Source organism: Propithecus coquereli, unplaced genomic scaffold (assembly GCF_000956105.1).
Source record: "Propithecus coquereli isolate 6110/MARCELLA unplaced genomic scaffold, Pcoq_1.0 Scaffold75, whole genome shotgun sequence".
Lineage (NCBI taxonomy): Eukaryota > Metazoa > Chordata > Mammalia > Primates > Indriidae > Propithecus > Propithecus coquereli.
The window spans coordinates 1,177,495-1,205,453 of NW_012153618.1; the positions used below are offsets into that span (position 1 = coordinate 1,177,495).

A 27,959-nucleotide genomic window follows, 5' to 3' on the forward strand; every position below is an offset into this window, starting at 1 on the left:
ACGCGTGGACGTATACTGTATACCCAGAACTGCCCGCCTCCGCCACTGGACGAGAACAGGGGCCTGCCAGCGTGGCTGTGCGGCCCTAGCCTTCTCCATGATCATCAAAAAACAGTTGGGACAACAAAAGCCATGCCCAGAACCAAGCCCAGGACGGTGGCTTGTTAGCCAGGAGCTTCAATTCAGGCCCCAAATCTGAGCCTGACATCATCTCACGAGGCCGAGAGACTCCCGTTACCTTGGTTCGCTGGCCACGTCCGAGGCCACGCTGACAGGTGCGTTTCCACCCCCGTCTTGCTGAGGCATGCTCCTTCCGAGAGCCACCGAGCCCCGCCTTCCACGCGGGCCTGTCTGTGGCAGACACCACCGCTCGAGGGTGCTCATTCCACCTCCTCGCAAAACTCAACGGGACGAACACCTTGGAATTGAAATGAAGCTCTGGGTGACCCAGACGTTTTCAATACTTAAAACAATTGAGGAATCCGAGTAACTCGCTGCAAAGTCAAGGCTGACAACTGTTGAATATATTTTCCACCTTTTATTTCCATCGATATCATCCACTTTAAAAGAATGACAGTATTCCTGCTGGTCCAAACCAGACTGTCCATACTTTATGAAAAAATTGGAGCATTTCAGCCAGCCCCCTGAAAGCAACACACGGCCCACCCTGCTGTCAGTCAGGAGCTTCCAGCAACTGCTAGAAGGGAGGAAGTCTCAGAACACATCTGGCACTTGATCCACTCAGCACCTGGCTGCTGCCGCCAGTCCTGGGTGGAAGGTTTTCCATTACTACGTCTATAGAGGAATGCGTGGCGCAATGAGAGTGGTTATACGCGTCAGTAAAAGGCTACGTGTCTTCAGAAATAGGCTCGTCATACAGATACAACAAAAAACCCCACGAAAAACCTGAGGAAAATATATCTAAATCTGAGAGGTCTCTTAGCTAGCAGTGAGTTCAATATGACAGCAAAGTCTAAAAATATTAAAAATAAGTTGCTTTGGTTAGCATTTAAAACTTTCCCATTTAATAAAATACTTTTCATAATGAGGAATTCTGAATACATATAAAGTCTGATTTTCAACTCTGAATTTCCAGTGCACCTTGTACTGAACGAGGAGCATAAAACGCTGATGTTCCGGGCTGAGGGCGCCTGCCACCAAGTGGTGCGGCTGCCGCGGCCTGAGCCCCATCTTTATGCCCACAGCACTTGGAATGAAGATTTAAAGGATGATTTTGGGGGTGGGGGTAGCACAGGAAGCCATGGGGCTTGCATAGCAGGGATGGCATGGCTGGAGGGTGGGGAAGCTGGGCAAAATGAGGAGGAGGAGGGTCTGGACACTCCCCCTCCCCATTAGCCTTCCCGAGAGACCAGCCCCTCGCCAGCAGCAAGCCGCCTTGGCACTGCTGGGAGAAAAACCAGGCAGGGGAGCTGGGTTAGGGATGCAGGCCCCGAGGCAGGACGGGAAGAGCCCGAGCCAGGCCAGAGGAAGCTCCTCCCCCTCTATGCCCAAGGAGGACGCACTCCTGGAGCAAAATCAGATAAAAAGAAAGAAGAACAAGAAGAAGACCTGCATTAGACTTTTCATAATGATAGCATTTATAAGCGGAAACTTAGTACTTATTTCTGTTCATTATTTAGTTTTTCTTTGTTGCTGACTTTATATTTTCTACATACGATAGGTACTCTGCAATAATAATTTCTTCATCTTCCAGAGTTGAGTCCAGATAATCTTCCTCATGTTCTGGAATGTCTTCCAGGATCTCATTGACGGCCTCTGTCTCCATGTCCTCGTCTGTTGAGGCACTAGAGGTCCCTACGATAAAACAGCGTAGCAGTGAGTATGTGAGGGGAGTAATCCTTGGGATTGCACGGCCGAAGTCGGCAGCCCACTGTGCCTCCTGCTGGCCACACTGCCCAGGCAGCTGGCCCAGACGCCCTTCTAAGTTGCCATGTCAGCCTTGGCCCAGGGCACAGGCTCCGTCTGTCGGCTTCCAAAGCTGCGGAACACTCTGCTCTCAGCGTGGCACGCAGAGACCTCGGACCTACCTGCAGAATCCGAAGGGGAGGTGGATGGCGTTGGGGAGGAATCTTCCGCCGAGAGCTGCAGGTCAGGAGGAAGACTGCCTCCGTTGTGAGCCAGGGTCTGGGCTGCCAGCTGGACGTTGCCTCGGAACACTCTCAGTGCCGCCTTGGCCACTACTGCATCAAAGCCCATGTACACCAGCTAGGGGGCGACACCGGTTGCTATGATGCTGACCTCCGGTTCTACCTCCACTGCTCCCGTCACCCACAGGCAGAACTCAAAACACGCATACAAGTCACGCGTCAGCACCAACGTGAGTATGGAGCCCCCTGGAAAAAGTCTGGAAGACTTGAGTCGAAGGGGTCAGTACGCAGCCATCTCAGGACAGATAACGGCCCCAGGGGCTGAGAGCAGAGCCTCCCACCAGCCTAACCACAAGCACCACTAGTTAAGTAGCCACAATGTACCAGGCATAGGCACGTGTGTGGCTGGGGAGGGGGACACAGTCATCACTTGGGACACAAAAAGCTGGATGGGTTTCACAGGACACAGCAACATCTTTTTAGGTCACAGGCAAAGAATGGGGCTGAAGTAAACAGCAGGCTCACGTAGACAGTGGTGCACAGAAAAAGGAAGCGGCACACCGGAAGGAGAACTGCCCAACGCGTTCTCATTTTCCCGCCCTCTGTGCTGGGCAGGCAGGTCACACCTGGGGCCCAGCAGCCCAGGCCAGCACAGCCTCACCCGGGCCTGCCGCCGGAGTCACCCGGTCACCACAAACCCCACCCAAGGCTGCACGAGCAGAGAGGGCACAAAGGCACTGTCACTCACTTGGTCAACGTTTTCCTGGGAAGCACTTTCTTGATGGCTGTTGGTTTCAGGATCGGAATCATTTAACCACCACATGTGAGGATTGCTGAGCAGAATCTAAACACAGGAACACCCTTTACTCACCACTAACAGCTCCGCACGCGCTCACAGCCTGCTCCCCTCCCGCACACTGGGCAGGCCAGCCCGGCCGCTGCTACTTGCAGGACAAACAAGTGCGGAACACTGGGGTGGGACCACGCAAGGGTGCCACGAAGCAGAGAAGGCGGCCCCCACCCAGGCTGGTGCTCACCAGCAGCCTCCAGGGCGAGGGAAGGTCGGAGGTGAGGTTTGAAGGAGGAGTAACGCCAGCCAGGGAAAAAGACCACTTCCCCCCAGCAAGCAGGAAGGGGAGCAGCAGGGGCAGGCGGAAGAGTTCCAAGGAACCAGGAGCTGGAGCCCTGAGGCCGTGAGCAGCTCTGTACAGTCTCTAAGCAGCTCAGGGCTACCCAGCCTCTCCCGAAGGTGCCCTCTGGACTGAAAGTGTCAAGCAGTTGGTGAAATTCTTTTGACCCGTGACATCTTCATCATGCAGTACTTACTGTTAGCCTTAAGAAGCCCTGCTGGGGAATTTCGCTTCTAACACTAGCTACTCCTCACTGGCCGAAGGGCTCCATGTACTGCTTACAGGCTCAAGGCTATTCTTGAGTCCCCTCAGTCCCTTCAGACAGTCAGAATTTCCTGCCCCTTCTATACTTTCTTCAACACAAAAAAATCAAACTAGATATCCAAAAAACATTTTAAAATTATAAATAAAGGCTGTGGAGCCTTCCGAGGAACAGGACAGGGGTAAAAGGCAAAGGTAGGGCACGCTCCCTCAGCCTGTGGCACCCAGCGACCTCCTCAGCAAGTGAACGAGATGCCACCCACTCGCCTGGCCCTGCCCACCTGGCCAGCCCCACCCCAGCAGGTGCATAGCCTGGGCCCTAGCCACCTGTAGCCCCTCCTCCATGTACCTATGGTAGGTAGATCCCAACCTGCTCTGTCACCCCTAAGGATTTCTCTGAAAAGCCCTTTTGCCAACCTGTGCCATGGGCTAAATACATAAAACTGGATATTTGAATTAAATTTAATTCTGGGCTGGGCATGGTAGCTCACGCCTGCAATCCTAGCACTTTGGGAGGCCGAAGCAGGAGGATCACTCGAGGCCAGCCTAAGCATGAGCGAGACCCTGTCTCGCAAAAAATAGAAATATTAGCCAGGCGTGGTGGCACACGCCTATAGTCCCAGATACTTGGGAGGCTGAGGCAGAAGGATCGCTTAAACCCAGGAGCTTGAGATTGCAGTGAGCTAGGCTGATGCCACTGTACGCTACCTGGGACAACAAAGCAAGACTCTTATCTCAAAAAAAAAAAATTCCAAAAAATTATACTAAAACTGTAAGCACAGAAATTATGCCAGTTTATGTTAAATTCTTTTCTATTGTACATGGAGACCCTACAGAGAGTCCTGGCCTGTGGCCTCTGCCACCAGAATGGATAGGTGCCATGTCCCTGAGCATGGGCCCTGTCGTCCTGGCTCTGGCTGGCTGGAGCACAGGGGAGAGCTGACCCTCAGATCCAGCAAGGATTAGGAGAAAGGCCCCCAGGAGTGGGCTCCACAAACCCGAAGGACACTGCAGAGACGTGGAGGCAGTGGGACCGGCCTAGACTTGGGCTGGGCAGGATGCCACCCACTGCTCAGGGACAAGGCCGGAGGCCCTGAGGGAACTGTTACCTTCAGGGCCTCGTCCAGGTTCCCGCTGGCCTGATGCAGCGCCTGCTTGGCTGCGTGCGTGGAGTAGCCCATTCCTTTCAGAGAGTTGATGTTCTCCAGGCGGCGTCTTTTCTTCTCTCTTTCCTCTTTCCTGATTTGGGCCAATTCCTTTAGGAAAAGGGCAAAGTCCCACTGAGTTGGGGATTGAGATTTTGCAGAAAGCCTCTCAATCTGCGCTCTGTAGGATTCTCGGGGTTGCCAGGTAAAGCAGAAAACCAAACCAAAGAGGGGTCCGCTCTCTACCTGTCCTCACCAGCCAAACGGCGGGAGCCCAGGGCAGAGAGCCACAGGCACGGCTCCTAGGGCAGGCAGTGGAAGTGGAGACTCCGGCCCGGGCCGGAAGGAGGCACCTCACGAGCCCCACTCTGGCATCAGAAGGGGCCACGCCAAACCCTGCTCTCACCACAGACGGTGGCCAGAGGACAGATCCTCTTCCTGCACCGGGTGGGAAGACTTCTCAGCCTCAACTCGCCCAAATTCATGTTCAAATGTGGATTTGGAATCGGGTGGGGGCTGCGGGCGATGCTGATGCTGCGGACCCACCCGCCGCGCTTTGGGGCTTCTCCGGCTCATCAGTCCAGGCAGAACCTTCAGGATGCGCGGACAGAGGCCATCTAGGCCTGTGGTTCTCAGACCTGTTTCTCAGCGGAGCCTGACACAGCTGTGGAGGAGGGTCCTAGTCTCTTCCACTCTCCCACCCAGCCCAATCAGGAGAGTTCTAAAGTTGTTTTATAAACTGGTACAAACGCCCATAAAAATGTCATTTAAAAAGGATTTTCTTCCGCAAAAAAAAAAAAAAAAAAAAAAACCCAGGCTGGGCATGGTGGCTCACGCCTGTCATCCTAGCACTCTGGGAGGCTGAGGTGGGAGGACAGCTTGAGCTCAGGAGTTCGAGACCAGCCAGAGCAAAAGTGAGACCCCCATCTCTACTAAAAATTAGCTGGGTGTGGTGGCATCCGCCTATGGTCCCAGGTGGGATCCTATGGTCCCCTCAGGAGGCTGAGGCAGGAGGATGGTTTGAGCCGAGGAGTTTGAGGTTGCAGTGAGCTATGGTGACACCAATGCCCTCTAGCCCGGATGACAGAGTGAGATTCTGTCTCAAAAAAAAAAAAAAAAAAAAAAAAGCAAACAAAATCAAGTGTGAAAACCAGCCACATTTAATCCAACCTCATCATTTTGCCAACAAAGAGACAAATCTTTCAAGAAAGTTAAGTGCCCACGTCTACCACGTCCAAGGGAGACTAGCCCACTGTCAGCGGCAGTGGGCACAGGAGAAAGCAGCTGCTTCTCCTTCTGGAGACCTACTCCTGCCTCCTGCTCAGCCCAGGTAACACCTGTCCCCTCTGCCTTCCTCTTTCCTGTGACTAGAAAGTGGCCTCATCTCTTAGGAAAAAAAAGGAAATATCACCATGGAACCAAAAATTCCCACAGGGCCAACAGTGGGGCCAGGAGAATGGCATGGCTGCTGGAAACATCTCCGGGGACAAAGGCACCCTCAGACTGATTTCCTGGTTCTAACAGCTGAGCACCCAACAGTGCACCCCCCGGAGTAACCACGGCACCCTCTGCCTCTCCATCATCTGCACCAGGCCCGTCTCCGCACACCCTGTTGTGTCCCAATGGCTCTTCGTGGCCAGTCTCCCCCGCACCAACCCCTCTGCCCAGCGCACTGGGCTCTACCATCTCATCCACCTACTCAAAAGCCTGCAGTGGCTTCCTACCCCCCTCCCAGCTAGGTGCCAGGCCAGGTCCTTATTCTGACAGCCAGGGCTCCAACCCGGGGCCTACCAACGCCTCCAAACCGACCTTATCCTGCTACACCATCTCAACCAGGAGGCCAGCAAAGTGATTCCACAGCACTCACATTTCCACCTCTATTCATACATACGCCTCCTGTAAACTGCCTCTACTGGCCCCATCCTCTGCTTTCGATTACAGCTTCTTCCATTTAGATTTCAAAAAACTAAGAAGCATGCATACCATTCAAGCACAGAGAAGGACGCTGCCAGCCAGCAGACACAGGCATTATCGAACACGGATCTGACACCAAGTTGGAGCCTCAAAGAATACTCTTCCTTTAATTACAAATGATTAAGTCAGTTTTCTTCTAATCATGGAGATATACATGAGAAAATTATTTTCTGATATTTCTCTTTATACCAGAAAGAGTTAGAAAGATAAGACAGACCAAATAAATGACAATGAGCATTGCACTGAAATACATCAAGGATACAGGACAGTCAGAGTTCAGGTGAGAGGTGCTGTGTGGTTGAGAGAAACTGGAAACCTTGTGGGAGGCTGCTAGGCTGCCTCCCAGGGCCTTGTCACACTGCAGCACTACCCATTATCTCCTTCTAAATCTAGTTTCTTTTGCCAGATGAGAAACTGGCCTGTAGTCAGGGCCATGTTGTACAGAAAGTAAAAACTTTTGAGAGTTCTGTACTTAACACTACTCTCAGCTCAGCAAGAGGCTCAAACCTAGAGCCTCAGGAACTAAGAAGGCAGCGGATTCCTCTCTCATCTTAAACCCCCACGGGAACACACGTTCTGTGGGACATTGTGTTTGTCTTCCCAATACCTTTCTCCCCATGGCTAAGGTGTGGGACGATCCAGCTCCCCTGCCAGGCCCCGAGTGGTTAGGGTAAGGAGGGTAAGCCCATATCCCTTGCTCAAGGCCCGAGCAAATCAGGTCTTCGCATTTCCCTGGCCTCAGTGATTGGTTCAAGGGTGGCCAATCAGCAAGAAGCTCAGGACTTTCACTGAGGATTCTGGGACAGACTATGGCTCTTGGTGTGATGAGATGACACAGGGAGAACAGACAGACACTAGGTCCTCAGTGACACTGGTGAGCCATTGCATCAGCTAACCCTGAGACCCATCCCACTTCTGGACTTCTTACAATTAAGTAGGCTAATAAATCCCTCCGCCCTTTTGTTATTGTTTAGGCCACTCTGAACTGGGTTTTTTTGTTGCCTTCGACCAAAAGCATCCTAACACACACATCCACTGGGCAGAGAGGGAGCGGGATCAGCTGCCCACATACGCTGTTGTTTTTTACCTGCATTGTCCCCAAGGGCTTATAACTTAATTCAAAAACGTACATATGATATGACTGCACTATACTTTAAAAGTCACTCTCTGAGCCACAGTTTTCCTCATTCGTAAAATGAGAATCATCTGTTCTCAGGGCCTCACAGGTGGTCACAGGCAGAAAGAACATGATTGTGAGACTGTTTCGTGAACTATAGTGTGTTATACCATGATGAGAATTATTTTTCAAATGATCTCATTTTAAAACACTGGCTTTCCAAATGCTAATAAATTCTTGCTGGTAAGCAAGTAATAGTAAAGTAATAAATGCACTATCAGCAATGTGTGCCTTTCTGTTAGTGCTGAATTAGATATGTAAATGCAAACACACAGAACTTCGCTTTTCAAAGTCTTTGTCTTTCCCAACTCATTGACTTCTCTAGCAAGACCCAATGGATCATGATTAAGAGAGCAGTCAAGGGCAGACTGGGAGACAGCGGGGAAGGTACCTAGCATAGCCGGTGCTGTGAAAGGAGAAACTGAAGCTCTCTGGCGCCAGCTAATCAACCTGTGAATCCACCCTCACCCTGCACCAGGCAGGCAGATGACCACTGGGCTTTCCTGCCCCTTTCCACATACCCTCTTAGGCTGCTCTTTTCCTTCAGGATTACCCTGGTGTTTAGCACAAACGGAAACAAGAGCTATATACATGTGAAAATTCTAGAGATTTCTATGGCTGGAGTTTATAGCTGGAAAGGACCTGTGAGATAATCTATCTATAATAATACCAACTTCTTGTTTTGAGGAGGAAAAAAATGGTTCTCCTGCTAATATCCCATTATCAACCTTCTCTGGACCTCGGTTCTTATACTGTAAAACTAGCATATTGGATATGATGATAAAGTTCCTTGCAACTCCAAAATTCTAAAGTTTTCTTTAATGTACTTGTTTTAAATGACTAGATTTTTACCTGTGCTTTCATAATATAATGTTACTCATTTCTATGATCCGACTCATGTTTCTAGGCAAGAATGTAATGCAAACCATAATTATGGTCCCAACGTAAAACAGCCTCCTTTTAAAATGATTTCTAGAAATACGCTAAAGAGAGAGATGGAGGGAGGGAGGGAGAGAGAGAGAGGAGATTGTTTGTGTAACCTACCACCAGAGCAGGAAACAAAACTAAGGAAACTGTACTGTCCGAAAAATGGTATAATGAAGAAAGACACGTTTCTCCTTCCTCCCCAATGTGGAGTGACAGAGAGCTCTTTGTCATTAATACCTCTTACGGGATTAGCTTTTTTTGCTCTTTCATACCCAAGATAGCTGAGGCATTTCAGGAGCAAGCCTGCTATTGCCTCAAGTTCCACAACCTTGAAACCTGAGGCGCAGGCCTCGATCAAGCGTTGCTGAGACCCCATGAAGAGGGTACCTCTCTGCGGTTGGTGATGTGAGTAGCCGCGTGATCCACGTTCCCATCACATGCCCTTAGGCCAAGCCGGGCTTCCTGGGCAGTAAATCCCAACTGCAACAAATTGTGAACTTTTGATGGGTCGATATATAGCTCTTTAAAGAGCTGACGTGCCTATAGACAGGAAGAAATATAAGAATCATGTAACTATAGCAACATTAATGCTTAACACAAGGCTAAACCCTAAAAGAAATTATATTGTACTCAACATGTATTAAGGTGCATCAGATTTTAGATAAACTCTCTAAATGTGACCTATTATTACCAAGTACAAATGGAAACATCTGCTCATATAACTAATCCATAATATAACACGAGTGAACAGGCTGGGTGCCGCGGAAGTGAGTGGTATCCGTTATCCCCTTTGTTTTTTCAATAAAAGCCCCCTCAATTTGGGGCTGGGTGCGGTGACTCACACCTGTAATCCCAGCACTTTGGGAGGCCAGGAGTTCAAGAACAGCTTGGGCAACACTGTGAAACCCTGTCTCTAGAAAAAATTTAAAAATTAGCCAGGTGTGGTGGCATGCACCTGTTAGTCCTAGCCACTTGCGAGGCTGAGGCAGGAGGATCCCTTGAACCCAAGAGTTTAAGGCTGCAGTGAGCTCTGATCATGTCACTGCTTTCCAGGCTGGGCAAAGGAGCGAGACTCTATTTCAAAATAGAGGGAAAAAAAGCCCCTGAATCTGAGCAGTGCACATGGCATTTCTCACCCTCCCTTGCCGCTAGGTGTAGCCAGATGTTTAGGTCTAGGCCAACTATATGTAGCTCAAGTGTTGGGTGCAACTTCTGGGCCCTCTTTTGCCCCCTCTGCTGGCTGGAAGAGGCACAGACAAGAAGCAATCTGGGACCTACAGGTCGAGGCTGGCGTGCCCTGGCCTGCTCCCCTCCGGATAGCTCGATGAGACGTAAACTTCTATCCAATTAAAGCCACTGTCTTTTAAAATTTTCCTTATTACAGCATCTTGCCTGCACCCTAACAAATACAAATATGTTTACGGTATATGTGAGGGAGCGAGAACAGGAGAGAGCTGCACGTTTCTCACAAACTACTGAGTTTATAAAATACTAGGGATTTAAAAAAGGAGGTGAAAATAGTTACAACTTTACTTTTCTTACCTTGTTGAGATACTCACAAGCTTCTTCACCATTTCCACTGTGATAGTTTCGAATACCTTGAAGCAAGTAGAGTCTTAAAAACAGTACCTTCTCTTTCCCACAATTTCCCTAAAATTTTGGGGGGAAAAAGGGATAAAACTGTCTTATTTCTAATTATACGTCTATAATATGTTCATATCTGTAATTCCCTTTGTCTCCATAGAGGCAAAATGATAGCAGTAAAATGTCTGTAGTTTCACTACTGCTGACAGCAAAAGTGAAGCCCCCAAGCACAGTGACATTCCCTGAACCACACAAGAGAAAACCAGCGCCAGAGCACCCGCCTCCAGACATCCAGGGCAGTGGCCCTCCCAGGCACAGAAAAACCCTTACTCAAATCACAAGAGCTGTGACTCATTCAAGAGAACTGTTACTGTTGAAAGGTTTATTTTCTGCATTTACACCTTGCAAATTAGACTCTACTGAACACACATCACCAGCTCTCTCCTGGTCAGGGTAATCATCAGTGGAGTTCTATGACTAGAAAACTGTGTTTCTCTGGACTGAACGCTTATCCACCAAAGAAATAGCCAGATTCATAAAACGTGTAACACTTTATAAAAGTATAGCTTTAAAAGAACATATTGCATACTACTAACAAAATAAAATCACCGTTTGGCAGTAGTCTAAATACTTTAACAGTAATAAACACAAATGCTAGCAATGGACTCAACAATACATAAAACAAATTACAGTAACATACTTTTATGTGGACCAGTCTCTGATGATTTTCTCCGTAACAATTTTTAAAGCATTTCTGGGCCAAGTTTAATTTTCTCTCAGCATCATCTAGGCATTCCAGTTGTTCCAAGCGGAAGTAACACCATACTATGTCCAGCTGGAGCACTGCGTAGTTATCCACTGTGTCCAGCAGCTCTCTGCAGCACTGACTGGAAGAGAAGGGAGATGACATTGCAGACAGACAGCATGAGAAACCTTTTTGTGAATTACTGAAATTCTCTTCCAGAGTTTTGGTGTATTGCAAAGGCTGACTGCTCTAAAAGAGAGATCCTAATGTTTACGAAGCGAGCTGTATTTATAACCTGAATCCTTCCCATAGGGAGAAAAAAAAAAAGAAATTCGGGCTCAGGAATAGCAGCTTACCACTACCTGCCCCAGGACAGGGGCAGATACACCCTTGCTATACTGGGAGAGAGGCCCTGCAGGAAGCAGAACTGGGGCCACTGTGGCAGAACCCCTCAGCAAACACGGGGAGACCATGCTTTACAGCAGTGACTTCCAACTCTGACTGCAAATTAGAATGACCTACACAACAGGAATTTTCTTTTTCTTTCTTTTTTCTGTCTTTTGGAGAAATACTGATGTTGGGACCCTACCTAGACTAATTTTAACAGAAATTTCTGGGGTGGGGCCTGGATGTTATATTTCTGAAGTCTCTCTAGGTGATTCTACTGTACAGCCAAGGTTGAAAACACTGCTTTAAAGACACCAAAAAAAAAAAATCACTACTTAACTATAAATGCCCCAACTGATGAAGGCTCCAACGAGGCACTCATGTTCAATCACATGCAAGCTGGGAGGAAAAACCACCCAGAAAATGCCAGGGTCTAAATGCCTAGCTGATTTCCAAGGGCCCACGTGCAGGCGACACGCAGGCGCAGGGAAAGGAAGACCAACAGAAGTCAGTGTGGACCAGGAGAAATGCTGGCAGAGACAGCCATCAAGATTATTTATTTTGATTTTTAAGTTGTGATTATGTTAAAAATTTATAATGCAAGCCTAAATTTCAAGTCTTTAATGAGAAAAAAACATTTGAATCCATGAATTATACATTAACTTTAAAGGTTTTATCTGTTTGTTTTCACTGGTATTTTACTAAAAATAAGACTGTTCTTGTGTAAAACTACAAACTCCACATGCCCTCAAGCTTCCTGTCTTGCCTATCAATATACGTTTGGGAAAAAAAAAAAAAAAAACCAAAAGGACTTTTATCCTTAACTCTTTAAAAACAGTGGTCTCCCAAGGAGAGGGGGCCCTACAGACAGCCCAGTGGGAGTGGGCAGGGGCAAGAAAAATGTATTAGATATCTGATAAAGAGTTTCAAGAGGAGGAATAAAGAAAAAGAAAAAAGAAAAATGTATTAGAGCAGTATTTTAATATTTATTTTTGTCTCCTTTTAATATTTTCCTTTTCTGTTAACATTTGAGGACACAGAAACCATATTTCACACACATGTGCACACAGACACAGAGGGGTGGGACTAGGTGAGGACAATTTCTCCAAATCTTCTGCTCAGCCTGAGAACAACTTTGAGAGAAGAGGAAGCACTTTATGGACTATGGTCTCACACTCGAGGTGAGACTTCCTGATCTGCCCCTAGCACATTCTGGTTTCTGTGACAGAAGACTATCCTGCCACTCACGGGAAGGCAAGGGACAGTCTGCCCCACTTTTCAGTTTCTTACATGTGTGCTCAAACAGGCTTTTTCATGTTTAATACACATCAGGAGCAAGAACAGAAACAGCCTCATTTCAGTTAAAAATAAAATCAATGTGTGCTTAAGTTTGACCCAGAATTGAGTATCTGTGCACATACACACACAAAAAAATCCCCCCAAAACCCAAAGCACAGGTCTCCTATTACACAGGTATGTGCCATCCTTTTAAAGAAATCAACACCTGTATATAATAATGCTAGGCCTATATTTGAACCTGATCGTATCACTTGGAAAAAAAATTTTTTAAAGCCTGGTTAAAACTGTGTTTTAGAGTATACTTTTATTAATATTGCTTTGGTTTACGATTTTAGTAGCTTTAATATTCAACACTGTCAATAAATTTTCATGTTGAAAACAACAATAGTTAAAATAAATACATGGCATTTATCTAAATAAAATCTACTAAGCCTAGCTTTAGTGAAATTAAATCTCATTTGGACTAAAGTCAGTTTAATAGAATTTATTACATTTGCCTTATGGTTTAAAATTTTTATGAAAAAAGGAAAGATTTCAAGAAAGGTAAGCTAAAAAGTAATTTTTGGTTTTATTATTGGTTTTAAGGAATTGGATTATAGTATGCCCTGGTGTAGTATTTTCCCCCGTATTTCTTGCACTTGAGGTTCATTAAAATTCTTTTATCTGGGGGATTATAATTTTCATCGAACTGGGAAGAATTCTGGCCATTATTTCTTCAAATATTTTTTCTGTCCCAACCTGCCTCCCTTTTTCAAGGACTCCAATTACGCATATATTAGGCTGCCTGAAGTCCCACTGCTTGCAGATACTCTCTCTGTTCATTTTTTTTCCAGTCTTTTTTCTGTTTCATGTTAGTTTCTACTGATTTACCTTCACATTTATTAATCTATTCCGCACTGTTTATTCTGCAGTTAATCCCACCCACTGTACTTTTCATCTCAGACACTGTATTTTTCATCTCTTAAGTCTTCTGAGTATCTCCCAAGTCTTTATGTGACATGCTCAATCCTTCCTCTACCTTCTCAAACATAGGGAATATAGTTGCTATTTTAATGTCCTTGTCTGCTAATTCTGTGTTCTGTGTCACTTCTGATTCTGTTTCTGTTGACTGATTTTTCTGCTCGTTTTCGTTACAGGTTGTATTTTCTTGTTTCTTTGCATGCCTAATTTTTAATTGGACGCTGGATATTTCTGTATTGCTAAATTACTGAGCTTTGTTAGGGATGCACTCAAGTTACTTGAAAACAGTAACTTAAGGACACTGTTCAAGGCCAGCCCTTAAGCTTTGTTAGGTGGGATGAGAGCAGCCTTTAGGGCTAATTTTGCCCCAGTACTGAGGCACTACCCTTCCCAGTGCTCTATTTGATGCGCTGTGATTACGAAGTTCTCCACTCTGCCTGGTGAAACTAGTCCTGGCCCCCTGTGAGCTCTGAGGACTGTTCTGCTTTTTTAAGGTGGTACTTTGCCCATTCCTGGGTAGTTTCCTCACACTCGTGTTGATCATCACTCAGCAGAAGACTCAAAGGGATCCTGGGAAGCTCTGCCACACGCCCTGCGGCGGCTCTCTCCTCTCACCTCCTCGGCCTCCAGACTCCCAGCTCCACCTCCTCAGCCCTCGCTGCTCTGCGGCCTGAAACTTCTCCGGGCAGTGAGCTCCCCTCGTCTGTTCCCCCCTCAGGGTCACTGTCCTGCACCGTTAGGAAGCCACTGTTTCACATACTCTGCCCAGTTTTTTAGTTCCTTCAGGTGAGAGGGCAAATCCAGTCCCTATTACTCCATCTTGGCTGAAAGCAGAACTCACATTTTTAGTTTTAAATAGGGAAAAAAATTATTCTTGGTTATACTACACACCATACTCCAAGATGTATATGAGACAGTTGTAACAGAACTCCTAGCTCACTTGAAGAAGGTAGGAAAAAAAAATCAAATGGGAGAAAAAAAAAAATGGAACAACTGATGTTTCCTCTGCCTACATCACTGACTTGTACAGCTGATCTCCTTTACTGAAAGGGGGAATCGCACAAAAAGTATGCATGCACGGTGGCCAGAACAAACAGATCCTCAGAAAAAAATCATTCTCTATTTAGAAAGGCATTGACAATTATTATTCGATTATTATATATACTACTTACAGAACACGTTAATGTACCACGAACTGACAATATATTTTATTCAGGGGTTCCCTGAGACCTGAAAATTATTTCAAGGATTTGTCCAGGGTAAAAAGATTGAGAAAGGCTCACACAGATGAATCAAAATCAACTATGTCTTGATAACTGCTGAAGCCAGATTATATGCGTGCTCATTATACTAGCCTGTATTTTTAGGTATATATTTGAAATTTTCCATAATAAAAAATCAGAAACAATTATGAAGGGGAATGAAAAATTTACCTGAATTTTAAGGCCCCAACTTACAGTCTACACTGTCTGTTGCAGAGAAGGAAACTGATACCCAGAAAGAAACAGAGACAGAGGCCCCAGAGACATCCAGTCCTCATTCTTGCTATTCCCAGCATGGCTCCTCCCCTCCCAAATATGTGAGACAGTAAATCCCTTGTTTCAGTTAGTTTAAGTTGGGATTTGTTCACTTAGAACCCAAAAGTGCTGACCAATGCCACTGGCAAATTATAAACATCTGTATTCATCTTGAAGTGTACAGTATTATCTTGGGAATTCACCAAAATAGAAAAGAAATTAACATTGAAGTTAACTTTAGATCATTTTCAAAAATCAAGTGTACTTTTCAAATGTTTAGTATGCCTGGATTGTAGTTTCTAAGTACCATTTCCCACTAAGAGGAACCAGAAATCCTTGAGAAATTGCCGATTCCTAGTCTGAGGCATGAAATGTCCAAGATGAGCCCGGAGTATCTCTGGGCTTCAGAGGTCAGAGATGACAAAGACTACCAGGATCAGATCAGAGGATGCGGGGCCACCTGCCAGCCAAAGATGGCCAACTTAAGCACTGAAGTTTGAAACACATCCGACGTACTAAAATCCAAGAGTTAATATACTGATCCTTAAAAGAAAAGAAAATGAAGACATCTTTGGTCACCTTTAGAGGATGCCAGTGATGCAACTCATTTATTCTGAAAACAAGAAAATAAGGAAAAAGAAACCAAATATTTTATTCTGTCTTTCCTGTACAAATTGTACCCCAGCATAACCAAATAGCTGATGAGGAAAATATTGCTTTTCAGATGAATTTTAGCAATGAATGCAAAAGGACTAACAGGGTATCACCAGTTTACAGCCCCTAATGAAGCAATGGATTTGGGGAATGACCACCAACGCCTACACCAAAGCCATCAGGTGAAGAGCTGACAGAGAACTTCATAATGAACAGTTCCGACTGGCAACACATCACACACAAAAAGAGAGACAGACAGTATTCTACACGCTTGTTGTGAAACAAAAAAAGTATGTATGTTTATAAAATTCTTTAGGGAAAAAGAGGTCAATTAGAAACAAAAGGGTCTTGGGTGAAAATCTAAATTAGCCTGAAGTACACAGGGGATGGAGGTTGTGTATAATCTGGGCCCATCTTCCTTAAAACTGGTATTCACCAAGTACAAAAGTGCCTACCAGAAATATTTGTCGGCATCCAACAGACATGGCAAGGCTATTCCATATTCTTTTCTTTTCAGGAAAGCTCTGCCCTTCTCATGATATCCCATAGCTAACATAAGGGCCTAGGAAAAAACATGAATTCAAAAAAATATCAATTTAAAATATAATAAAACAAAATATATTAAAAACATGCTAATTCTTTAAAAAAATCAAACAAAATAAACAAAAACAAGATCACAACTCAATCTAAAAGACAAAATTAAGAAAAACATAATTAAAGTTTTAATTCATTTAAATGCTGAAACCAAGCACTCGATTTAATGTGGCTGATATGGTCATAATCAGCAACTGGCCTTTTGTTTTCATCAGTTTATTTTAGTATTCTCTAATCCAGACCTATTTCTAGTATTCAGTAAGACTAAACACATACGAAAACAGCCAGTAATGCTTGTATCCTTTTTTTAAAAAGAGCATTCATTTCACTTTCTATTCTTAATCATCAAATTTTTTCCAAAGTATTTGTAAACTATAGTATTTCCAAAATGAGTTTTAAAAGGTGATACAAAATTTTTTGAAGCTCATTTATTTTTTTTTTTTAATTTAGATTTGAATTTTTATGTAATTCCATCTTACAGAGGTTTTCCACAAAGATCTGGATGTCATCATTTAATGTAAGAGAACACTGGGCAAATGCTCACCGACATTTTAAAAAACAAACACACATCAATCCACAAAGTTCTCTTATTAAACCTTAAACCTCAATCCTTAAACAGAATAATTCATATAGTGAAACCAATTTTTCTGTCCTTTAAAGACATAAAAATTAAAATCAGCATTGGAACTCTTCATTACAACAAGCTACTGGACCCTCACACAGGGTCCAAGCTGTAGAATGCTGCTGTAACGACCCCCTCTTGGATATATTCAAAGACAAAGTTCCCTCCCACCTCTTCCAAATTACAGAACAGGGGAAAAGGGTAGGAGGAGACAGGAGGGATGCCAGAATCCCGTGCAGATTTTCCCCACACTACATACACAGTTCCCCCTGCCACTATTCTGATGCAGCCCTTAGGGGACATGGTCCACTAATAAAATAAACCAAACCAAAACCACTGCCACAGGAAGCCACTTATACTGAAAGCAGTGGATCACATCACTTGGGTACGTTGAAGGACACTGCTCCAGGACAGCAAGGTCAAGACATTTTGTACTAATGCACTGAATATTACAGGGAGAGACTCATCACATGGTTACAGTTTCTTTTCACAAGGCTGGAGACCGACAACTGTTTCTAATCCTTTACAACATTCCAAGATACAATAACTAGAATACCACCTTCTGTCATGACAGCAGATTGAAGACGAGCCACACTTTTCTCATAGTACTTACTTTTCTTTCTGATGGGGGAATTCTGATTGATCTGCCTGTCTGGTTAGCTATGTCTAAGTACGGTGTAGTTTCTGGATCCACCACCATCTCAGCTGAAACAAAACCAACCCAACATTACGAAGCAGCGACAGTGACAACATTAAAAATGTTAGACTGTTGAGGGAAAAACTCAGTGAGAGATGTGATCCCCCCACCTCTAGGCATCTGAGTGAGGTGACAAGCCCAAAGCTCTGCGTACCTCTCTCTGCAAGTATCTCTAGTCCTCTCTTAGTCCTTTGAATTCGTTTTTCTTTCAGTTCCACCTCATTTTGTTCCTCTTCCTCTACCTGGAAGTTTTTCCTCACATCCTCCTCAGACTGTTTTAGTTCAAGCACCATCGCTTTTACGTTGTGAGTAACCCCTTGTTCTTCAAGGGTTTTCCCTGTGAAAGCCAGAATTGCATTTACAAAAAGAGCCATGAAATTGACCAGGTAATAGTCCATACACTGTGTTAAATGGAATTCTTAAACTTGCATTGACGTTTGTAAACCACTATACCACCTAATTGGTAAGAATATGCTTAAATTCGGTTGTGTAACTAGTTACTATTGAGCAGCGGTTAAAATCACCCAGTGACAACAGAACCAGCTAAATTCATCTTTTCCAGTTTTCTTAGTTCTTACCATGAGACCAAATGGAAGCAACAAATACTTAATAATCTACGACAGGGAGAACACTGTGCTAGACAATATAAAATGAAAATGAGAACATATAACACACGAATCTTCCTACCTTCTTGATGGAGAAATAATAAACTCAACACACACAAGAGACAAAAGCCACAGCACAGGAGTACACTGTGAGAGGTATCTGTTGTCACGGTTAAAAGCAGAGACCCTGGGCTCCGTCCCTTTTTAACTCTGTGGCCCTGGCTAAATTACTTATCTCTTCTAGGACTCTGTTTCCTCATACATAAAATGGCAATAAAGATAAGGGCAGAAATCAATGAAACAGAACGAAAGAGAACTGTAATATCAAAAGCTGGCTCTATGAAAAGACTAACCAAATACATAAACCTAACGAAAGTTATGTCAAAGAGACAAAATTTTAAAAGGGCAAACACAGATACAAACAGACTTTAAAATAACAAAATAACATTAACTATAAACACAAATTTAAACACATTTCTGGAAAACTCTAGCTGGGTTCTTTTTTCTTCTGAGAAACCTGACAACCACTCTAACATGTATATACAAAATAAAGATCCACCAATGGTTATGCCATTTTGATAAAAAAGACGCAAGAAGGGGACTTGCCTTACTAGATTTTAAGAGGACAACAAAGCCACAGTAATAAAAGCACTACAGGTGGCTAGAAAGAACAGAAAGTGCAGAAACAGAGCCCTAACGAAGGGGCATCGCCAATGATCAAGGACAGGACAGGCTGTTTCGTAGCTGACAGTGGAGGAAAAATAGAGCTGGACCCTTAGCCTTTATAAATAAAGGCGGACTCTGAACAGATTAAAGACCTCTTACAGATTAAGCTAATATATAAGAAAATGTAGAATATTCCTGTGGCTCTGGAGTTAGGGAAAGAATTTCTTCAACAAAACACAAACCATTATGTGACAGACTTTATAACATCAAAATCCAGGATTTGGGCTGGGTGCAGTGCCTCAGGCCTGTAATCCTAGCACTCTGGGAGGCCGAGGTGGGAGGATCGCTTGAGCTCAGGCATTCAAGACCAGCCTGAGCAAGAGTGAGACCCCATCTCTATTAAAAATAAAAAAAATTAGCCAGGTGCCTATAGTCCCAGCTACTCAGGAGGCTGAGGCAGGAGGATCACTTGAGCCTAGGAGTCTGAGGTTGCTGTGAGCTATGATGATGCCACTGCACTCTACCTGGGGTGACAGAGCAACACTGTCTCAAAAAAACAAAACAAAAAATCCTGATTTCTGTCCGATGAAGACTATTACAACCAGAGTTAACAGAGAGATGCAATGACAGTGAAAAGATACCTGTGACACCTAAAATAGACAACAGGAAATGGCTGGAGACGGCCCTGGAAAGGAAGCCTAGGGTAGGCTGTGAAGGGCTACATTACATCAAGCTAAGAAATGTGCACTTGGTTCTCAAGGCCACAGGAACCCACTGAAAACCAGTCAGAGTATGGTGTTTGCCTGAATCGCTGCAATAACTACTAGTCTCCCCAAGCCCATTCATACCTCCTTCAACTCCATTTCCTACTGCAGCCAAAGTGATCTTTAAAACACACATAGAGGCCGGGCACGGTGGCTCACGCCTGTAATCCTAGCACTCTGGGAGGCCGAGGCGGGCGGATTGTTTGAGCTCAGCAGTTCAAGACCAACGTGAGCAAGAGCGAGACCCTGTCTCTACTAAAAAAAATAGAAAGAAATGATCTGGACAACTAAAAATATATAAAAAAATTAGCCAGGCATGGTGGCGCATGCCTGTAGTCCCAGCTACTCAGGAGGCTGAGGCAGGAGGATCGCTTAAGCCCAGGAATTTGAGGTTGCTGTGAGCTAGGCTAACGCCACGGCACTCACTCTAGCCAGGGCAACAGAGCAAGACTATGTCTCAAAAATAAATAAATAAATAAATAAAACACACATAGAATCGTGTATCACTCCCCAGCACAAATGCCTTCCTACTTTTCTAAGGAGAAATTCTCACTGAATAAGGTTCATCTAGTCCAGGGTTTCCCGACAGCCGCACCATTGCCGTCCTGGGCTGGGTGGTCTCTGCTGTGGAGCTGCTCTGTGCAGGGTACATTTGGCAGCATCCCTGGCCTCCGCTCACTAAGTAACAGTAGCACAAACTCCTCCCACCACCAAGTTATGATAGCAAAAATGTCTCCAGACAATGCCAAACGTCCCCAAGGTGGCAAAATGGCCCCTGGTTGAGACCCTGTGCTGTAATCTTCACAGTGTGGGATCGGCCACGCCCTCCACCCTTAAAAAGCGCTCCCCTCTCTTTCCACACTCAGCCACAGAGGACCTGTTTCAGTCCCTCAAATTCATGTCGTGTTGCTCCGACATGATGCTCTCTGTTTGGAACACACCCAGCACAGCCTCGCTGCCGTCCTCACGCAGCTCACGCTCTTCTCCTTTGGGGAGAATCTGCTGGAACCCCATCTTACGCTGAGCACATGCAACTTCCATTCTGTAACATTTTATCTGACCTGTAACGAGTGTCTTTCCTCCCATAGCACAGAGCAACAATGAATATTTATTGGAAAAGTTGTTTTCTGATTTACGTTTTTATTTTAGTAAACTTCTAAATCAGTTTTGGATTACAAATGTAATAAAGCTACAAATTTTTGAATAGAGGAAGAATGAGAAAGAAATGGAAAGTCATCGTTACTATATTAGCTTGATTGAAAAATCCTGCATACTTTGCCATACATACCCAGTTGAAGCTGTTTCTTATTTATGACAATTTTGATATAATTTTCCTGAAATCCAAAGGTTTCAGCTATTCTGTAAAATAAAACCAGTGAAAACTACAGGAAAACACATTTGTTATTTATTATCATTAAAAAGATTTTAAACATTATACTCAGAATCACCCAGGATTTCAATCTGCTCACTCACAAACATCACTTGACAATAAAGCCAGCTTATGAGATGCTATCTGAAACTGTATAGGAGAAAAGGTTCTCTTTTAAATTTAAAAGTTGTTTTACTCCTTGTTTCCTCAGGAGGTAGAGACCACAGTGCTGTAGATTCATTTGACTAGGAGGGCCTTGCTGCACATCAGGAGAAAACCCACGCCCTATACCTCTGTGGTCTCCTTGGAGGAGCCCACGCCAGCGGGATGCCATAGGATCTTCTCCTCCTGTGTGCTGAATGAATGATGCTTCCTGAATCCGTCCCTAATAGCCCTGATGTAAACCAAAGAAGAACGTGACAGAAATCAGACCCCGTGACTGGCTAGCCCCAGAGGTGCTCAAGACATGTACCATTTAAAAATATATAAGTAGATGAAATAGCAGACTATATCTCAAAGTTAGAATGTCACTAGTATGTGACAGGAAGGTTTTTTTTTTTTTTTTTTAAAGATGAGCCAACAGACTGAAATGGGCTAAAACACTTTGCTGAAGGTCACAGCCAGCTATTAGCGCACTAGGGAACACAATTCAAAACTAATGATCTGGCCAATACCAGGCTCTCTTATTTACATCACTCACTCATTCATTCGTTCATTCAAATGTGCACTGAGTAACTACTACGTGGTGGGCACGGAGTTCCCACCTGATCCAAAGTTACATCAAGAAATAAAGAAGAGAGTTCCAGTCTTGAGTTTTCACTTTGCCACTTGCCTACCAGTGTGAGCCCAAGTAAGTCCTTCAACCTCAAAGTCTCAATTTTCTCTTCTATAAAATGAAGATAACACCTGCCCTATCTTACAGCATGGTCACAAGGATCAAATGGGACAATGTAAAGGGGGCCGGAGCACCTGGGACACGGCACACAGATACCTACCTAGACCTCAGTTCTCTGCCAGTAATGTGCAATCGCGTCTCCAACAAGTTTTTCCTATCCTACGAAAATAAGACAAATAAAATAAATATACTTGTATTTAACACTTTTTGGAGCTATTATCCTATCTATGAAATCACAGAAGCTGGTATCAGAGGATGTAAACTTAGGTCACGGCTAAGGACTACCGTGCTGCCCGCCTCGAGAAGAAGCCTGTGGGACATGGCACAGGCCGACCCTGGGATCTGAACGTCCTCGGGGGCAGCAGCACCACCAGGGAGGGCTACTCAGAGGGGTTTGTCACACAGCTGGCCATCTTCATAATCAAACTTCAGAACGTTTCCATCATCAGTCAAAGAGACACCATACCCTGCACCCCCTATTCGCTCCCCTTTTCCTCCCAGCCCCTGGCAACCACTAATCAACTTTTGGCGTCTACAGATGTGCCTATTCTGGACATTTCATATTAATGGGATCATACAGTATATGGCCTTTTGTGTTTGGCTTCTTTCACGAAGCAAAATGTTTGAGGTTCATCCATGCTACAGATATATCAGTATTTCATTCTTTTGTATTGCTGAATAGTTTTCCGTTGTACAGGTATACATTTATTTGTCCATTCATCCATTATCGGATATTTAGGTTATTTCTACCTTTTGACTATAGTGAACAGTACTACTACGAACATTCATGTACAAGTTTTTACATACACACTCATTTTTTCTGAGAATGATTACCGGTGATCAGCCCTGGGAGGCTGGCCACTGTTGGGGGCCCTGCCACAGTACCATTTCTGGATGTGAACTACTGAGGCCCAAGAAATGAGATGAGGTGGTCCCACCCTGTCATTTCAGCCTGCTTGAGCACTCAGCACACTGCCCTCTGACCTCCACCAGAATGGGAAAGGGAGGAATTCCTTTGTGATATTTTCCACTGCACAGAGTTCTAGAAAACCTGAAGTCCTTTTTTATTTCCCATTATTTCTAAACATTCAAACTCAAAATAGGGTAAGAATGTAACACCAGCTCTGTGAAGTTTTGGAGGTCCAAGAGGAACAAGCCTGTCTTGGGAATGTTCCAGTTTAAGAATCCCTAACATTAACTTTTTTTTGAGATGGGGTCTCCCTGTGTTGCCTAGGGTGGACTGCAGTGGCTATTCACGGGCACAATCATCACACACTACAGCCTTGAACTCCTGGCTAGGCTCAAGCAATCCTCCCACCGAGTTGCTGGGACTACGGGCTCTCACCACTACAGCTGGCCTTTCTCTTTTTTTTTTCGTAACACTAACTTTCAAATTGATAAATGTTCAACATGCAAAGTAACTTAAACAAATTTTAACTTTGGATTGTAGCTTTACATAAAACAACAATTTATTTGATCACATCACTAACTAGGCATTAATACCTATGCAAATTTGGGGAAATTACTCACTTTTTTTAGTCTTGGTGGTAAAAACACCTCAATTGTAGCAATTCCTGTTTTTTTGTAATTTTCATTTCCTGTTCCACGCTCAACTGCTTTGCAACGTATTTCTTCTATTATCTTTTCTACTTCATTTTCACAGCATTCTAGCTTGACGGAGTACTTCTTAGCAAGGTCCTATGAGGAAAAAAATCAGAAAAATGCAGATAAATATAGTACCAACTCAAAAAAAAAAAAAAAAAACGACAAAATACAAAAAAGGGCATGAAGGACCTAAGGCAGTCAACTCTGACGAGTGGAGGTTACCCCTATCACATTGCAAGCCACACTCTGGCCAAACAGTGAAACAGGCTCAATGGAAAAAGTGAAAATAATTGCAACTCTTTTAAGGGGAAAAGGAGAATAGGCTATGACTTATGTGACTGCAATACATTAAAAAATTATTTTAAGGAATAGTGAAATGTTCAACTCCACTGAAGGGGAAAAAGAGAAAAAAAACCAGAAAACATTCTCATTTTTCAAACTTGTAAGAACATGTCAGGTTAGACTTAAACAACTTGGTTAATGGAAAATTCTGAATCATGGGTATTGGCTGTAAAACTATTTGCCAGGAACAGCTTTAGAACTGGGAAAGAAAACTTAGAAGATTTAAGGGACCTCAAAAAAAAAGGATGTGAACCAGTTATTACTTGGAGTGAAGTAATTGTTTTCTCCCAAAAAGAATACAGGTTGAGTATCCCTAATCCAAAAATCCCAATTCTCTAAAATCCAAAATTTCTTGAGTGCCCACATGATGCTCAAAGGAAATGTTCATTGGAGTATTGTGAATTTTAGATTTTTGTATCAGGGATGCTCAACCAGTATATACAATGTAAATATTCAAAAATCTGAAAAAAATCTAAAATCCAAAACACTCTGGGCCTAAGCATTTCAGATAAGGGATACTCAACCCATATTTGCATTTGGGGCTTAACATCCCATTAAACATCTCATACAACAGTAACCACCTCCCAAAACCCTAAAGTTGAAGGAGTCATTAAATTCATAATGTAATACTATGTAGCACTTAAAAATGATGATAGAGAAGCTATCATGATATATAACATATATAAAGTTATAAAACAGAAATCAGAGTATTTTATTTTTAAAATAATATAAATCTATTTACAATACTTTTTGTTTAAAGATGGGGTTTCACTATGTTGCCCAGGCTAGAGTGCAATGGCTATTTGAGGTGAAATCATAGAGCACTATAGCCTCAAATTCCCTGGCGCAAGTGATCCTCCTACATTAGCCTCCTGATTAGCTAGGACTATAGGCATGTGCCACCAGGCCTGGCAATACTGTTTTTTTTTAAGAGACAGGGTTTCACTCTGTCACCCAGGCTAGAGTGTAGTGGCATGGCTGTAGCTCACTGTGGCCTCGAACTCCTGGGCTTAAGTGATGCTCCTGTCTCAGCCTCCTCAGTAGCTGAGACTACAGGCACAGGACACCACACCCAGCTAATTTTTAAAAAAAAATTTTTTTTTAGAGATGGGGTCTTGTAGGTTGCAGTGAGCTATGATGATGCCACTGCACTCTAGCCCAGGTGACAGAGGAGACACTGTCTCAAAAAAAAAAATTACGTGTGCCTGAAAAATTAGGTAACATTCTCATACAAATAAAGTATTAGTAAACAAAAGTAAGCTTGTCAACTCCTAGCAAAAAGTGGGTACCTGTTTATCACTAATGCTTTTAGTTATGCCAAAAGTTTATATGGTCATGCCTGGCAATTTCTGGTGACTTCAGAATCTTATTTACCAAATAATATTAACTATTTATGTCTTAAAAGAAAAATACCTTTAATGCTAAGCCAACTTCTTTATTTTCATCTGTATATGGAGGTTTCCAAAGTTGAATCCTGTCTTCCCTTAAAAACTGGGTCAATTTTGCTTGAAGATATTTCTTTTGTGCCATCTTTGAAAGCAAAACAGTACAATGATAAAATCCACAGCATATTTGAAAATGTTTTATAACTTATTCATATGTTGAGGCATTTTGTAAAGTAAGCAGAGCTCCCCTCCACCCTTCCTCTCCAGTTTAAACATATAATCTATTATACATATTCTATGTAATATAAAACATATATTTCAAAGTTGCTAATATGTAGTAAGAAATTTCATTGTTTTTTATTTATTAAGCTATTATTCTCTGATCTAAGAGAAAACAGAAAATAAAAGAGGGATCCCCAAAGCGGTGAACTTCTTTAAGAAACTCGATATAGAGCTTCTAAATTCTCTCATATTTTGGCCAGCTTAACACAAAACAAAAGACTAACCACCCTGGTAGTTAAACATAAAGAAAAGCCAGCATGAACTGTAAACTATCAATAATAAATATTCTCTGTATCTGAATTTTTTAATTAAAAGAAGCTTTACTATTAGAAAAGTTTTGCATGACATCTTATGATAACAGCACATCTATGTATACTGTTTGAAACTAACACTATTTGGATCATCATTTTATACAGCTGAGAAAACCCAGGCCCCACGTTGGTAAAATGACTTGGCCAAGGTCATAAAATTAGGCAGCATCATAACTAGCACTAAGACTTCTGCCTACAACACTGGCCTCTGCACTTTGTCATGGAATCCCTGACTATCAGTCTGTCCTATGTATGTAATTTCTCTCTCTCCCAGAGCAGCACGTGCCACGATGGAGTTGCCTAGTCATCCCTCACCAACATAACAATTCAAAGGTGTGTGCGAGGCTGCTAAGAGATGCAAAGCACCTGGCAGGTGTAGTGCCGCGCTTTATGGTCTGCCAAATTGGATGAGTAGTAAGAAAAGTAAAAAGTTACTAGCTCCTGAATGATGAAAGCAAGTCCTAGAAAGTGGAAAAAAATAATATGTATATAGAAGTTAATACAACCTGGATAAATAACTTTCTTTTTTCTGTTGAGGTCTGGTATTCCACATCCTCCCAAACCCAATTCACCTGATTTTTAAATCCAATTTGGTGGCTTAATTGTATTCCATAAACAAGTATTTTTTTTAAAAGAAAGTTCAAATCTATTTTATGTCAGTTTGGGGTCCAGAAATAGGGTAATTAGGATAGGGAGGAAAAACGGGATGAAGGAATAATCAAGGAGGCTGCTGTGTGCATCTTGGGTAACCCATGAGAGAGTCCTAGATTTTCAAGCACTAACAAACTGCTTATCACAGCAAAGCTCATTAGTACTTTGTACTCGTTAGTACTCATCAGAGCTAGTACATGAGTATTAGCTCTTCAAACACAAATAAAAAGACCATTTTACATACCACTCATAAAGCCTCAGAATAAAATATCACAGCAGCCCCACTGGGTGGGAATAATTTCATGGGCAGCTTACTGGAACCAAGCAATTCGAAAGGCTGACCCCATCCAAGCCACTACTTGACAAAAGGACCAAAGAGTGGCACAAATCTAGTCTGTGTCGGACACTCCAGGGAGCAAATGAACAGCTCCAGGGTCTACACTATATAACATTTAATGTTTAAAAAAAATTAAACCACGCTCTTGAAACTTACAAAACTTCAGTTACAGACAACAGAATAGTGATGACACATTCTAAATCAAGTCAAAAGGAAAAAAGATTAATAAATCAGTTTTCGATTTTAACTGGAAAACAAAGTTTCATGCATGCCATACAACCAATGTTCCACATTACAACCAAGAAAAGACTAAATTACTTAATATTACTGCTCCGAACTGGAAGTGAAACGTTATAAATCAATCCTTTAACATTTTCACTTTCACTTTTGTAATGAGTCAAACGATACTACCTTGAGCCAGAGCTTTTCAACTACACATACATGCATACATACATACATTCAAAATACATTACGTTTTCTTTTAGGAAGATACAGAGGAAAAGATTCTTGTATTAAAAAATAAAAGAGAAAGCGGTGAGAAATACAGAATCAGGTCAAGGTTCGAGAAAATCAAATGTTTCAATAAATAGCAAAAAGAAAATCTAGCTTTGATTTCAAATAAATCCCAAATGGTATACTTGGACTGTTAAGATTCAAGCATTTTGTTTGGCTAATTTGATTAATTTTTATATACATGTTTATCCCTCTGTCTCCCCCAAACACAGTAACACTCAATCTTTTTATTACAGACTCCACCATCCCCGTCCAACCCAGCGCAAACCTAAGGGCCTCGGACCGCCAGAGCGTCCCGAAGCCCTGCCCGCCGCCCCCGGCCCCAGCCCCGGCCCGACTCCACGCAGGGCCGCTCACCCCCGCCGCTGCCACGCCCCGCCGGGCCGGGAGAGGTGTCCTGTCACTCCGGGAACCCAGGCGCTCAGCGGCGCCCCTTAGCCCAGAGTCCGGGAT

The 27,959-nt window shown here is 43.5% G+C and overlaps 1 protein-coding gene across 1 annotated transcript; it reads right to left on the reverse strand.

Annotated features, from left to right (window-relative positions):
• Positions 1–1,574: 1,574 nt before the first annotated feature.
• Positions 1,575–27,953, reverse strand: NUB1 (negative regulator of ubiquitin-like proteins 1). Its single transcript, XM_012662148.1, has 15 exons — positions 27,864–27,953; positions 25,441–25,557; positions 23,611–23,778; positions 22,181–22,239; positions 21,105–21,175; positions 17,936–18,118; positions 17,698–17,789; positions 16,324–16,430; positions 11,007–11,193; positions 10,265–10,372; positions 9,110–9,262; positions 4,609–4,755; positions 2,857–2,952; positions 2,049–2,226; positions 1,575–1,815 (listed from the first exon to the last, which is right to left on the reverse strand). The coding sequence occupies exons 2-15, from the start codon at positions 25,555–25,557 to the stop codon at positions 1,637–1,639; spliced, it is 1,845 nt and encodes a 614-aa protein (XP_012517602.1). The 5' UTR covers positions 27,864–27,953; the 3' UTR covers positions 1,575–1,636.
• Positions 27,954–27,959: the final 6 nt, after the last annotated feature.

Coding starts and splice junctions, on each gene's coding strand:
- NUB1 (XM_012662148.1), bottom strand. CDS start 25,557: ATGGCACAAAAGAAATATCTTCAAGCAAAATTGACCCAGTTTTTAAGG. Junction 9,263..10,264: donor CTTGTGAGTATCTCAACAAG/GTAAGAAAAGTA, acceptor TCCTGTCTATAG/GCACGTCAGCTCTTTAAAGA. Junction 1,816..2,048: donor CTCCCCTTCGGATTCTGCAG/GTAGGTCCGAGG, acceptor GTTTTATCGTAG/GGACCTCTAGTGCCTCAACA.